Here is a 14717-nt window from a genome sequence, read left to right on the forward strand (position 1 = left end):
AAACATATCAACTTACTTCAAAAAATACTATAATTCAGTATACTATAGTCTATAATGATTCATACTACCAACTGTTCTGATTTTATATCTATATTACTATATCTATTAACTTTTGTCTTGAGCTCCATGCATATGTATAGAGTATAGACCTATAAAAGTATAATCTACTACACCCGCATGTGTTGTCTCCGTCTTACAAAATTTTAATGTACAACATGCCCAAAACTGTTTCGCGCGGGAATGAACCGAAAAGGCTATATTAATATAACTTATAACTAAGAAACCAAATTTTCACCATAGATAGAGGAGAATTTTAACTGTGTTGTAACCTTTTTATTTTTTCGATAACACCAATGTATCAAAAGTTATTTAAGTTTGGAAAACGTAAAAATAATAGGTTTTTTAAAGTATTATAACTTTTTTTCGATTAATGATATTAATCAAATAAAAAGACTACGATGCAGAAAATATTATCTTCTACTTTGTGTACATTTTTGGTGTTTCTTTCTACTAAAACTACAGATCGAGTGGTTCCATCCCGAGCAAAACAGTTTTTGCTATGTTGTACATTTGTAAGACAGAGAACACATGTGGGTGTAGCCGTTATTTTGAACTAACTTATATGTTTATGGCTCCGCGTATACACATAATAGTACCAACTGCATATTATGGCGTGTATGCCTACTAAAAAAGTTTACATTTTTATTAATACAAATATATCACTTATTTAAATAAGTTCATATCACTTGCATATAATTTTTTTAAGATTGGTACAAATCAGCGACAACAGGACTACATTAAAAATTGTTACAAAAACAATATTTTTCAAAACCATTAACAACTTTCATAATCTAAAATAATGAAAACTTTTTACATATATTTAAAACGATTTTGAAACAATGTTGAATGTATACATGTGTTTATGTTAGCATAATAATTTTCTCTACTTATTAATTATTATAGGTAACACATGGGCGTCCCCAGACATTTTTCTAGGTGGAGGGAAAGGTAATTTAAAATGGACAACGGACATAGTAATACCAGGAGGGGTAGTGCCAAGTCTTGCACCCTCCCCTGGGGACGCCTAAGCCTAGTTTTAACTATATGAACCGATCGTACTATCGTAGTATGGGATTATGTACAAATAATAGAAGGTACTACAAAAAGTTATCTTAGTAACTTAGGTTCTATTACAAATGTACACTATACAGTACGGTGACTGGTGGGCATGTAAACAGATTATCATTTATCTTAACTATCTATAGGTATCTTTTACCAGTGACAATACAACGATGACTACGATGTACCAGTTTACAACGAACATGCAGACTTAGACTTAATATTATCATACTTCTTTTGATCAAATCAACTTTTTTTTTATTTTACACTAACAAAAACTTACGACTTACGAGGAACCTTGTATTACATTTTCAAGTTTTTTGACCCAGTGAAAACTTCTATTATTACCATTTTACAATCCTCGTTGTTTCAAAATAAATTGACCACGTGATATCCTCTCCGTGTAATTAAAAAAAAATATATATCTCGAATTAATTTTGAAGTAGTTTCACTAGACCCTCTATATTCTGTCACACCGCCACGTCTTGTTATTTTTAACAGCACATTTGCTTATTACCTATATATTATTTTTATTTTTAATAAAAGTAAATTAAAACGTTATTGTAGTCTTACAAAATAAATAACATTTTCAGGTGTAGTGCTCGCAATTGCGGTTTAGAGTTCGAAAACGTATTGCTATTATTACAGCCTGTTTCGATTTGTTTGTGCTAAAGATGTTTCTAAATAGTTATTTAGGTAGCTGTCAGTTTCAGTCTTTAACTTAAACAGCACGACAATTAAATAAAATGTACATAATATAAGGGGATAATATTACATAATAACTTATAAATAAAGCTATATTTATAACATGATAGCAAGTATACAATAATAAGATTAAGATTGTTTGTACAATATCAAAATATATAAATAAAATAATGAATAATTGAATAATGAGGGAAATATTAGGTATAGAGATAAGCGTTTATGTAAATAATGTAATATCTCAGTTAAGAGGGAAATTCGGGGGGAAATTAGTTGATTACCAAATTTAGAAACTTGATGTTAAATTATAATTTCCAGTCAGCGCTAAGCATATCACTTAATAATATATTTGAGTAGAGATCTGTCGCCCTGTAGCTTACAAGAGCTATTTCTTTTTGTGTCCAACTTTTCATAAGCTTTAACACATGCTTGAAAATTTTTTTTTTATACTTCGTTGATCGTTTGTATAAGACACACTGATGCGCAAAAAAAAAAATGGTCAACAAATTTTGTTAGCAGACATCACGAATCCCGATGACATTTTTCAACTGTCAAATAGTCAATCACAAGTACCGACCCGTAACACCCTAAGACTGACGCCAATCATCATTTAATTCAGTTTGAACTAATATCTTTAAGCTGCTTAACAATGGTTGCAGTTAAGACACATAATGGCACCTGAATAATTTAACTTACAAAACTATTATTTCTAGACCAATTTATTTTAGGTTTCTCTGGTACCTAAATTAATCATTTAAATGTTAGTGTCAAAGCAAATTATGTGCTACCTACTATAAAATGGACATTTTTTTAGTATTGGGCCGTTTAATTTTCTAAATATTTATTTGATTCTTCAATAACAGTTATTAAATATTAGAATAAAACTAAATGGATTTTTTTGTGGGTTAAGCTGTTCTGGCAGTGCGCCTAGATTGTAGCGTAGTCAAAAGGGAATTTTGGATCGAAAGCCGTTCGTCTATAGGGGACGGGAAAGGCGTGGACTATAATAAATATATATTGTATAACGGTACGTCGCCCATTTTAGCTACAAGTGGTGGTGGACAAAATCCGTTTCTGCTGGTGAACAAATTAAAGTCACTAAACTTACAGAGACCAACACGTCATCACAACCACTTAAACATCATACATCGGGTACCTCTGGGAAAACTTCAAAGTCGACGTCATACACGTTTACAATATTATTATTATTCTCATCATCATCAACCCTTGCGGCGTTTCACCGCACGTCGTCGGACTACAGCTGAAAAACCCGCGAACTCCACGTGGGGAAATCCCTCCCCGACCGGCAGCCGCACATAACGTAAGTACAAAATAGGTATGTGTTGGTACGCGTCCAATTATCCCACGAGACCACGGTAAGCGGTAACGGCCGACCACGACCGCGACGACCACGCGCACCTACCCGGGACGTCAGCTGCCGCCTTGAAGGCGGGGGGAGGCAGGGACGCGAGCGACGGCGGCGGCGTGTGTGCGATCCGGGGGCCGGCCGGCCGGCCAACCGTCCGCGGTCTGCGAAGCGGTGCGCGCCAGACCTATCGTTCAGCGTTCAGTCGTCGACTTGCCGCCGCCGCCGACGATCGTGTAGGTAATTTTTGGCCGCGTGTCGCCGGCGTTTTCGCGTCGCACAGTTTCGTAACACGTTCGACGACAATATAACTCTCTGCTCGTTGAAAGCCGTCTGACAATTATATAAGGATCGATAGATCGTGTTGTGGTTGTGTTACCTGCTGCCGCCGCGTCATGTCGTCGTCGAAGCAACCACGCCGAAGATTCGTCATCGGTCTGTTTCTGATCGCCGCTGTCGTTCAGGTGCTGTACCGCCCCGCCCAGTGTTCGTCGCTGATCAAATATTTGTCAACCGAGTACAATTTGTCCACTGTGAGTATACTTACCTGAGTATTAAAGTGCTATTATAGCGTATTAGCATTACGCCGTCGATTCAACCATCAAGGCCCCCTTCCCCAATCATCCCCAATCATCACCAGCCCCATTTACACATAATTACAGTTGCACGTATGGTTACATACATCATGCATACTTATCTACATATTATTAATTAGAATATGCCAGGTGTTAATGACAATCACTACGATTATACATTATATTATATCATACGATTATGGTAGGTATACTCACAGACAATATGAAAATAGTCATATATTTCATATAATCTGTGGTATACTAGAAAGGCATTTTAAACTATTTATAATTCGTACACACTATTATCGGTTGAGACTTTTATTCGTGATAGTTGTCCTCTTAAAACTATATATATCTATAGGATTACAGTTAGTGGCTGGTACGAGTTCTGGCTTTCTGTGTATGTATTTTAGGGATGAATCGGCCAAAGCAACGTTGCAAAATGCGGAAAACAGTTTTAAACACGATTTATACGTGCATGTAAGTTGGTATTATAAGTGCCGTTTTATGGTATAGGCATACCCATACTTAGTGCATAATGTATGTACTTAAACAAGCCGATCCAATTATTAAATACTATATTCGCAGAGCCGGATTTATAGTTGAGTAATGAAGTTTTAACTAAATCGAAAATGAAGTGCACATACATCTACCTAAGACCTTACACTTTTCAGCAATGACGTTATACTCTCACCTCCCGATCAACCGGTAGTCAATTTTCACGTAATTATGTTCTATAATATTATTATTAAATATTTTCACACTCTGCCTATAGATATTTTATAGTAGTCGAAGGAAAAATTATGGTGTTTTACCTAAATTTCTAGGACAATTTTTATGTTTTATCGAAATACTAACACTGAATGAAACTTATTGAATAATCAAAATAAATATTAAAAACAGGATAAAATGTTAACATTATGAAGTGAACATAGGTGGGTGTGTTTAATTTGGATTGGTTTTATGATAAAAAAATTAGATTGAATTTAATTTACACTGTTTAGGTAGATAAATAATTAATGTCCATCTTAATACAACTTTGAATGAACTCCTTAAATAAAATGTGGCAAAATAGTTGAGAACTTGTGAGTTATTTAGACTTTCTTGGACCTCTTCCATAAATATTTGATAAAGTCCTTGACCCTGAAACTGTATTGATTGTTAGGTACTTAGGTACTTACTCGCGAACACAGGGATTAATGGATGATGAGCACTGATGATTTAAAATAACTGAATTTTCAATGAATGTGTATGATTGTATTATAGATTAATATAAATAGATATATTTATTTAAATTAAAGATCTATTCATACATATCAGTCACGAGATAGTGACGCATCCTATCAGAGACAGTTAATAGTTACCGACGATTTTGACTGATCAGTCTTCGAAAATTTTCGTTTTGTTGTTTTTATCGGAACATGAATTTTTTTGGTTTGTACCGGGGTGGGAGATGGCTGATTTTGTAAATCTTCTTCAGGTAGCTGTTCCTCTGAATCTGGCTTCAAATTTTCTTTTCGTCATTCATTTCGCCTACAATTGTCGTCTGTCAAAACAAAAAATATCGTTGGCGAGAATTCAAAAGTTCTCGGATCTGTGACTGAACGGATACTGACGGATCGGATTCGGATAGAAAACTGATATGTGTAGATGACGCGATATAAATTTATCAAAACATTATTTTCCATGATTGAGACTGACCCGAATTCTCGGAACTGAACCATATCGCGACTGGTTTGTGTGAATAGACCTTAAATAATTTGTATATTATTATGATAAATTTATAAAATTTTAAGTATGTATATTATGCTCTTCCAGATTGAATTGATATTTAGTCACCACTTATTTAAGTGGATTATTAATATTTAAAATAGGGCTTTGATTTTATGACGAAGATTTTTAATCTAGGTTATAAAAGTTTCATCATCAGTCATCACTAACCTAATTTATATACATCGAAAATTAAAACTACACAACTTATATAGTTGAATATTAAATTAATTTTCAGAAATAGTTAAAAAAAAGTGTTTTTATACATTTATAAAAATGAACTTATGAATTGTACATATGTGCAATTAAGACATATATTTAATTAATAGTTATTTAATAGTTAGCTAATAATTATTAAATAATTGGAAAATTTAGAAAAGTACAAAGATATCTAGTTTTTGTAAGAATTTTTTATCATGTATCTACTTGGAACTGTACATATTGTGTCGTACATTCCTATTACTTCCAAAAATTCTAATTTATATAATGAAAAATTTTAATTTTCGATATTATTCCTTAAAACATTTTTTTTTCAAATTAAATTAATTATCTATTAGTTAAATTAAATTATTATGTAATATTACCTCTATGATAATTCTTTTTCATTTTTAACTTAATTTAAGAGGTATACTCTAGTGACATTGTGACAAAGGATTGTGTTTTGTTAGGCTCCAACTAAAAAGTACCAAAACTATACTGCATCCAATTTAACTAATTTATCAACTCAGGAAATCATGAATTTGTATTAGGTACATTTGATGTAACACATCACGCGATGTAAAATTACTGTTGTTGGCTGCGGAAATGACACAAAATAGTATACCATATTCATAATGATATTTAGCTTGTACTTGTTCACTTGTGTTTTTCAATAATATGTGTATTCAATGGTGTATCCTAGGCATTTATTTTCTTATAAACTGTGTACATTTTACTCCCACAGATTATTCCATTCAGTTCGGTAGTTATAAACCTATTTAAAATTGTTAAATGTAAATAATAGTTATTGTTGTTGATATTATTATTCTGAATAATTTTTAAAACGTCTTTCATACTTTTTTTTTATTTATCAGGTTTGTACGATTATTTAGAAATAATTGGGATATAAGTATTGGAAATTTGAATGGAAATAATAATCGGAAATAATATTACTTTACTATTTATATCTAAACTACCCAATGAACCTAATGTCTATTGATTTAGAAATTAAGTTTTTAAGCCAGATACTTATAATATTAATGTATGTATATTGTATATGTGTTATTGCATAATTTAATAGAGTGTACACCTATGACCATCTAGAATATTATTATAATTTATATTAAGTATAATATAATGACTATTTCATAGTAATCCTTATGCATTGCTTTAAAGCTAAGTTTTATGGAATTAAATAATTTTCTTATTTTTGTTTGTGAATAATATATGCCTAGTGTATAAATTAATTTTTTTAGTAAAACTAAAGTACAATATTTGTATGAGAAATATAATTAAATACTTTTACAATGCATTTTTAAAATATTTTAACAATATGATAATGAACAATATTTGCGTGCGAAATGTAGATGTCGTGCGAATTCTATGCATAATTTTCCAATTGAAAGTAGACCTAGTAATAGTAATAAGTCATAAATCATAATAAAACAACACAGTTTTAAATGTGTGTGAATAAATATAATTACACGGTGAAGTAATAAGATAAAATTATTTGTTGTTTTTGTTTCAATAAAATTCTATATTGATTTGGTTATTTTTAACTTAAGTAATTTCCGTAACTAACTTTACCTACTATTATACTATTTTTAAACAAAATATAATATTCAATTACTAACCTAAAATATAAGGAATGTCGAATAAAATTTTTCGTTATAATAATAAATTATTTTAATTTTGAGTTTTGGAAAAATCATGTATTATGATGCAGCTGTTATTCAACGTCTGCCTACCTTTATATTTTAAGGCATACTAATACACTTGAAAACATGAAGTTTATTATTCTTTATTCATAGTATATATAATATAAAGACAGGATTCAACTAATGACATGGAAACAAATCAAAAATTTGGTTTATATTGTTTTATTAACTTTTAAAATTATTTAGTTAAAAGTAACGGCATCAGGAACAAGATAATTCGATACAATTATAAATTAAAAATTAATAAATAGCGTCTATGTTCTGAATTGAAAATTTGATTACTGTTTATCAACTACTCATTACAATGTTAAAAAAAAATAACAATTACCAAGAGGAAACAATCTACAAGATATACCTCCTTTAAAAATTTGTTCGGTTAGGTTTTGTATCATTCTCACTTATTATATTTTATGAGCATATCGAGTATGTATAATGTATCTGTATAATATTAAATTGTGATGTAAATAAAGTAAAATAAAAAGTTTGTATTTATAATATTTAATTGATTTTTATATGTGTACACATAAATATTAAATCATCACGGATTATGATTTATGGTTCATATGTTTATATTTTACCAAGGAATATTATAAGAATTTACAATATGCTCACATGGACATGATGTATACATTCTAGTTGATGAGTGACTAGACTTCGTATTTTTCCTTTTTGTTACGGATATTGTTATAAATTGAATATCCCTACTACAAATATGCATGTAATTTGGTTAGGTATAAGGTACGCTACAAAAAAGTACGTTTATTTCTAGTACAAAGTCATATTTTGTTTACATACTATAAAAGTATAAACACGCCTAGTTGAATATATTATATATATAGAATAGTTGGATTTTGTCCAAAATGTCAAAAAAAAAAAAATGAAAGTAATCATAATATTAACGACAATAATTATATACGTGGGTGAATGACAGTGGAACGAATCCGCGTTGATAGTTGTATATCAAGGTCAATAAAGTATAGATGGAATGATTTTTTTTTTCACTTTTTAATCATATTCTTTTTTCTTGTTGCCTAGATAGGAAAGAATGATATAATAAAAAACGAGTACAATTAATTTTCAGTTTACATCTCGTAAGTTGATGTTTTTCATCCAATTTTCATTTGTTGTGTGTTTACCTACTTTTTTAGTCGTTTGAAGAACATTTGAATAAGTATCTAATATGTAGTTCAGCTACAGTTCCTACTAGACTATGGGGTGTGAAGTATTCAAAAATAATATATTAACTGTTATAAACACTTATAGAATTTGATCAAAAGTTTTTATATTTTTTTTAGGAAAAATATTGTTATAATTAACCATTTCTTAAAAATAAAGAATTTACAAAACCTATATATTTTTTGTTTTTTGGTGTGAAAATATTGGATCAATATTTAATGCAAATATTTAATTTGTATCATAACATTTAATTACAATTAAACCAGAGTTCATCTAAAATTAAGCATGAATTGAAAGGTATTAAATTCTGTTTGAATCATAACTAATTACAATTTAAGGTGGCATGGATTTAATTAATTTTTATTAACTCAAAAAGCATTTAATTATTTTAATAATAGAATCGAATGCAATGAAGCATGGAATTGACCAACAAGAGTTTTTAACTAAACAGTAAATACTACACAGGGATTGATCAAAAGAGGGTGCAAGGGATCATGCCTCCCTCCCCCAGACATACAAACATACTTCTCCAGTTTTTTCAGAGAAACTTATATTAATTCAATGCCCAATCGAATTATATAATCATATTCAAATTGTCAAAAAATAAATGAAAAAATACAAATTGGAATAGGAGATAAAACTTCTAAAACAAAAATAAATGGCCGAGGAAAATAATTGTTTGGGATACAGCACGTTTTAAATGAATTGTAGGCCTCCCAAATCTTCTCTCTGAGCCTCTGGGTCTGTGCCTGAGACTCTGAGTATAGTATATATTAGTATATTATAATTTAATTATGTTTTATATTTTTGCTTAAAACTATTTCTTCAAAAGTCTGTTAACAATATATTTTACAATTACTCTACTGTTAGGTTTAAATTTTACATATTCCATAAAACCTTATGAATTCCGATGTGTAACTATACTGTGCAATATTATTTTGGACTAGATATATTGGTCAGATTCTGTATGTTTTGGACAACGGTTTTGTTTCCTTTTATTTTGCAAACACAACTCATAGGTATCACATATGATTATGTATTATTGTTATTCACGATGGATTTCTTTTCAAAGATACCAACTAACCTAATATTTTGTTGGGTAATAGGTACAAAATGTTTGTCGAACAACGTATACATTTTTCATAACGCTACTATTTATAACAGTCATACATACATACTATTTTTTAAGTACAGTTAATTATGTAAGAAAAACATCTGGGTAGATATATTATAAGGTGTCACCAGTGGTCGATACATATATGGTTTATTCAATAATGGATAAATTGTATAAATAGATTTGTAATCGGAACGTGCTAATCACTCAATAAAGCTTTTGAAATTCTATAAAATTATTTGACACATGAGACATTATTATTTATATATCATACATCATGCCTTGACTTAAAAAAAATATATTACCTATAACATTGCAGCCTATATCAAAGAGCTAACATTTATAATAATACACATATAACAATACATAGATAATATTTGTAAATTGTAGGTGTTTAGTTTTATATTTAGTTTAACTCGATAATATAAACCATTATATTTGTGGTTATCACGTTTGTTTAAAATTTACAAGATCACCCGCTATTGGCAGTGGTATTATTTAATGTTAGTAATTCAAAAGTTTGATAATTATTTATTAATTTCCAATAAGTGTATTCTCACGTGGTGTATTAGTATTATAAGTTATGTAAATTCTAAAGTTTTTTTAGGAAGTGAGTATTGAGTATTAAGCATATCGTATATTACACTGTAGTATTGGCAGACGGGCTGGCACGTAAGAGGAAAATAACGTCGAACCGCCCCACCCTGTACAATATTAATGTTCATATTATACGAAAACCCCTAGAGAACAGCCCCTCTGTATGTAATATATCTAACATTCTAACCGGACTACGACGACGACGACGCACGACAATTACCCTACATCATATTATACACTCCCGGTTTAGCACTCGCTGTTGCATACTATTAAAAGTCCGATTTTGTTATGCGATTGATACGTCACACAGAGTTCGTGTACAGACTCGTGAGGTGGGGATAAAAATGGAAAAAGGATTCATGGGTATCATTACGTTACGCACAATATATTATACATACGCGATTATAAATTTATAAAACATGCGTAATCCAGAGTGAGTGTGCAATTTCGTCGCGTGCACTGCTGCAGATTTAAGTACCCACGACACCCTCCTCAATCGGAGTATCGGACTACTCTCGCACACGGTATTATTATATTGTATATCTCTCACACACAATCCACCGGTGACGTTCGTATAAATCCTCCGATCGGATATCGTTGGCCAGACCCAGACGTTTACTATCGCGGAAAAAGGAGCGTTCCGCACCAGTGACGAGCGGGCGTTTCTCGAGTCCATACGCCCGTCGACCGTGACGAATGTTTCCTCTCTCGAGACGCTAAACTGTTGTCGTCGTCGGCGGCGACGCGCCGTAAAGGATTAGCTGGTATCCACCGATCCCTCCAACGTACTATTGGTTTTCTGCAAGACGACTGGCAATTGGGGTTTAAAATACACATGTGCAATACTGAAATATATTAAAATAAAAAACAATCTACGATATTTTTCATTGTTGTTTATAGATCTTAACGTTTTCTCACCGTTTGCGTGTTTCTGTATTTAAAAATCACGCGAACGTACCTATACGCGACTACGCGAGTCATGTTTCGACCGGCCACCGCTTATGTTTTCACTCTATTTCCGTCGTACTAAGCATTTGTTAAGTATTTCCGGCGCACTTACAGGTAGGTATATAATATTACGCTTACACAAATATAATATTTTTTATTATTACTAAGCGACGACGATGGCCGTGACCACGTTTGTGCGCCACCCACCCACACCTTGCACTCGTTGCATCCTCTTATACATTTTATTTTAAGAGCGTGCACAACAAGTGCATCGTTATTCGCTGCTCGTATTACGCGTGCATGAGTAATTATTTGCATGGCTGGGACGACTTACATTAATATAATAATATGTACAGCTCATGTTTTAATACGTTTATATATATCGTTCATATACAGAGTGATTCTTAGAGAAATTCTGATGTAGGATACTTAAAGGCTATATATTTTTAAATACATAGATTTGTAAATATCATTTAAGAAGTGTCATATTATACTACCGCAGTGATAAGAACTATTCCTTTTTTTTGTTCAAACGAGAACCTTTATTTTTTCTGTACATTTTTAAGAATGTGATTTATTTTGATAATCCTAATGTGCTTAAATTAAAATTTGATCTGCAGTTTTTGAGTGTGTTTAATATTATACGATCTAAGTACCTACCTAAGTATTCATAAAAATACAAAAAATCCGAATTTTAATAATATATGCACAGTTAATGAGGAAACGGTGGAGAGATACGTGAGCATTCTCTGTGGATCACCCTGTATATAGAGTTACTGTAAGAGTGTATAACTACAGAGTACCTAGTGTGTTTTATACGATCAATCGACAAAGTCGCGGTGTGTTGTGGGTGCGGGAGTCGTAGATTTTAATCATGCGCTCGCGCTTGGGTGCCTGATCGTTGATACACGCGTATAATATTATGGTTTTATAGTATATTATATTATTATATATTATGTTCACCGCACGACGACAAAAACCCCGACGTCGCGCCTATACCATAGAAATAAAATAAAACGCAACCAAGCAATACGCCGCTGACACGAGCTCCGGCATTAATATCCCTCCGGTTTTTTTGTTTTATGATTATTATTGTTTATTTGGTTTTTTTCAACGACTTTGCGTTTGTTTTATTATCGTGTGCCGCGTGAAACGAATAACGTGGCCATTTTCCCTCACCGATATTATTATGCCAAGAGGAGGATTCCCGATTATTTTTTTTCCTCATAATCCCGCGTTTTGCGCACCGTGAATAAAAACTCATCCACGGTCGATGGTTTTCAACAGAACGTATATTGTATCGTTTCTGACAAATTGGAATAAATTCGTATTTTTTGAACAATAAAAAATAAAAATATTCAACTGTGCGAATTCGTTTACCTATACGTTAAAGACGTATCTTTAAATTTGTAGGTACTAGAGACTGAAGAGTAGAGTTCTTGTGACATGAAAATAGTATTTTAACGTAAATGATCAATACATAGAACTGTTAGAAACACATACCAACAACCCTATCTTTGTTTACAGACTCTAGAATAACATTAACACATCATAATGATAGTTAAATCACAATAAGAAAATCAGTTTATTCATAATGAATAGAATTTCGAGGAAAATAATAAAAATACATTTAATCATAATACAGTGGTCGCCGCTTATTGGACTCACGGTTAATTGACTCATTCGCATATTAGACTCAAAACGGTTGGTCCCGATTCGCACGGTTAGGTTAGGTTAGGTTTTTGAGTCATTCGCCTTATTGACTCATTCGGTTAATTGACTCAAATTGTCGGGTCCCAAAGTGAGTCCAATAAGCGGCGACTACTGTAAATTGTTCACATTTTGAAAATTGTTGTTTTAGTTATATTATTACTTATCATTATCTACATGACTACATACCATTTTGTTGTATCATTTCTTATACCCTTTTTATACATTATTGATTAGTTCTATGGTTTATTGTATATAACATATTTAAACATTACATTTAAAAGATAAAATTCAGAATTGTATCAATCTTTAACTAGATAAGTCAGGTACATACAATGTTGGTATTGATTATGGTTCCTTTTATACTCTCATTTTTCTAAATTCCTACTGAAATATGAAACTATGTTCTGGAATTTCATGTTTTGATTCCTATACAATTATTTTAAGTGTTTTTCATAATTTATTATGATTTATGAACAAATATTTTTACTATTACGTACCAATATTAGTTATTTTTTGTACATAAGATATTTGCTAAAAAATGATTGATGTTGGAAATTTGATATAGTGGTATTGGATACTATTATTTTCCATAGAATTAGACACAACATCCAAGGTTAAAAAAGAAGACCACCAAATAGAACCCTTTAGTTGAGCATTGCATGTTAAAACCTTTAAAATCCTACAACTATTGTAAAAGTCAGCTATTTCTCGAAGACTTAAAACAATGACCTATTTTTAATTTTTCATTGAGTAAAAAACTTTACGTAGGTGCTAACATGATACAATACTTATAATTTATTTATTTCAAAAAAGTTGTAAAATATTTAGCTTGGTGGTGTAAAATGAGTATCAAGCATTTGGCTTGTAATTCGATTTTTATTTGGATACTTATACTGTCATATATTTTGTGCACATATTGATTTGTTATAATAAAATAATAAATGCCTATAGTATTAAAAATAATAATAACATATCATAATTTAGGTGTTTAGGTGAAAAATGTACAACTAATATGAGTTATGAAAAATTGACCCTTTGTCCCCTTTTAACATATTTATTACATGGATAGATTACAAGTAATCAGAACTCACGAGTCCCCAAAAAAAGAAAAATGTTACTGTAGTTCTTGATAATAGAAACGTTGATTGTTGATACTACTACAATGTAATAAAAATATTGGTAAAAGTTCTGAACAAATAATAATAGAACACAATTTTGCTGTAGGTAACTTATTTATTCAACATTTGACTTTTCATGTTTACTTTAATATATACAGCTAAAATTACTTACAAATTTTTTTAGAACTCCGTCAAAACATATCAATAACACAAGAATTATTATGGCTATTTGTATGTATCTGTTAAATATTTTATTTTGTGTTATAAAGAAAAATTATAATTTTGGTTATGTAATCTATACTACTTAGGTATACATTTATATGTAATGTGCAATTATAAAACCATAATAAATATAAGGCATGAGCTACACTTTGTTTAATATAGGACTTTTTTAATTACTAGAATCTTAAGAATATGCTGCTACGCAGCAATGTAAAATTTTCCTTATTTTACTCTGTTTTAATTTAAACGGGTATGGTAGTGTATTGTCTATTTGTCTACTGTTTATATACTACATTTTATATATAGTTACTACATTTGCGTAATTATAGTATTTTCTATTTATGTCGTATGTAAATTTATTATTTTTTAGTCTCGTTATAA

The 14717-nt window shown here is 30.8% G+C and overlaps 1 protein-coding gene across 3 annotated transcripts in view; it reads left to right on the forward strand.

The window, feature by feature from the left end:
* Positions 1–3392: 3392 nt before the first annotated feature.
* The window catches only part of LOC111038178 (fasciclin-1), a 67438-nt gene continuing 56113 nt past the window's right edge, over positions 3393–14717 (forward strand). For 2 of the 3 annotated variants that reach the window (XM_022321166.1, XM_022321169.1), the window contains exon 1: positions 3393–3720. In XM_022321166.1, coding sequence (XP_022176858.1) covers positions 3583–3720 — 138 coding nt within the window. In that variant the 5' untranslated portion in view covers positions 3393–3582. The remainder of the gene's footprint in view (positions 3721–14717) is intronic. The other variant, XM_022321167.1, reaches the window with a different exon arrangement.

This window comes from Myzus persicae, unplaced genomic scaffold, assembly GCF_001856785.1.
Source record: "Myzus persicae strain clone G006 unplaced genomic scaffold, MPER_G0061.0, whole genome shotgun sequence".
NCBI lineage: Eukaryota > Metazoa > Arthropoda > Insecta > Hemiptera > Aphididae > Myzus > Myzus persicae.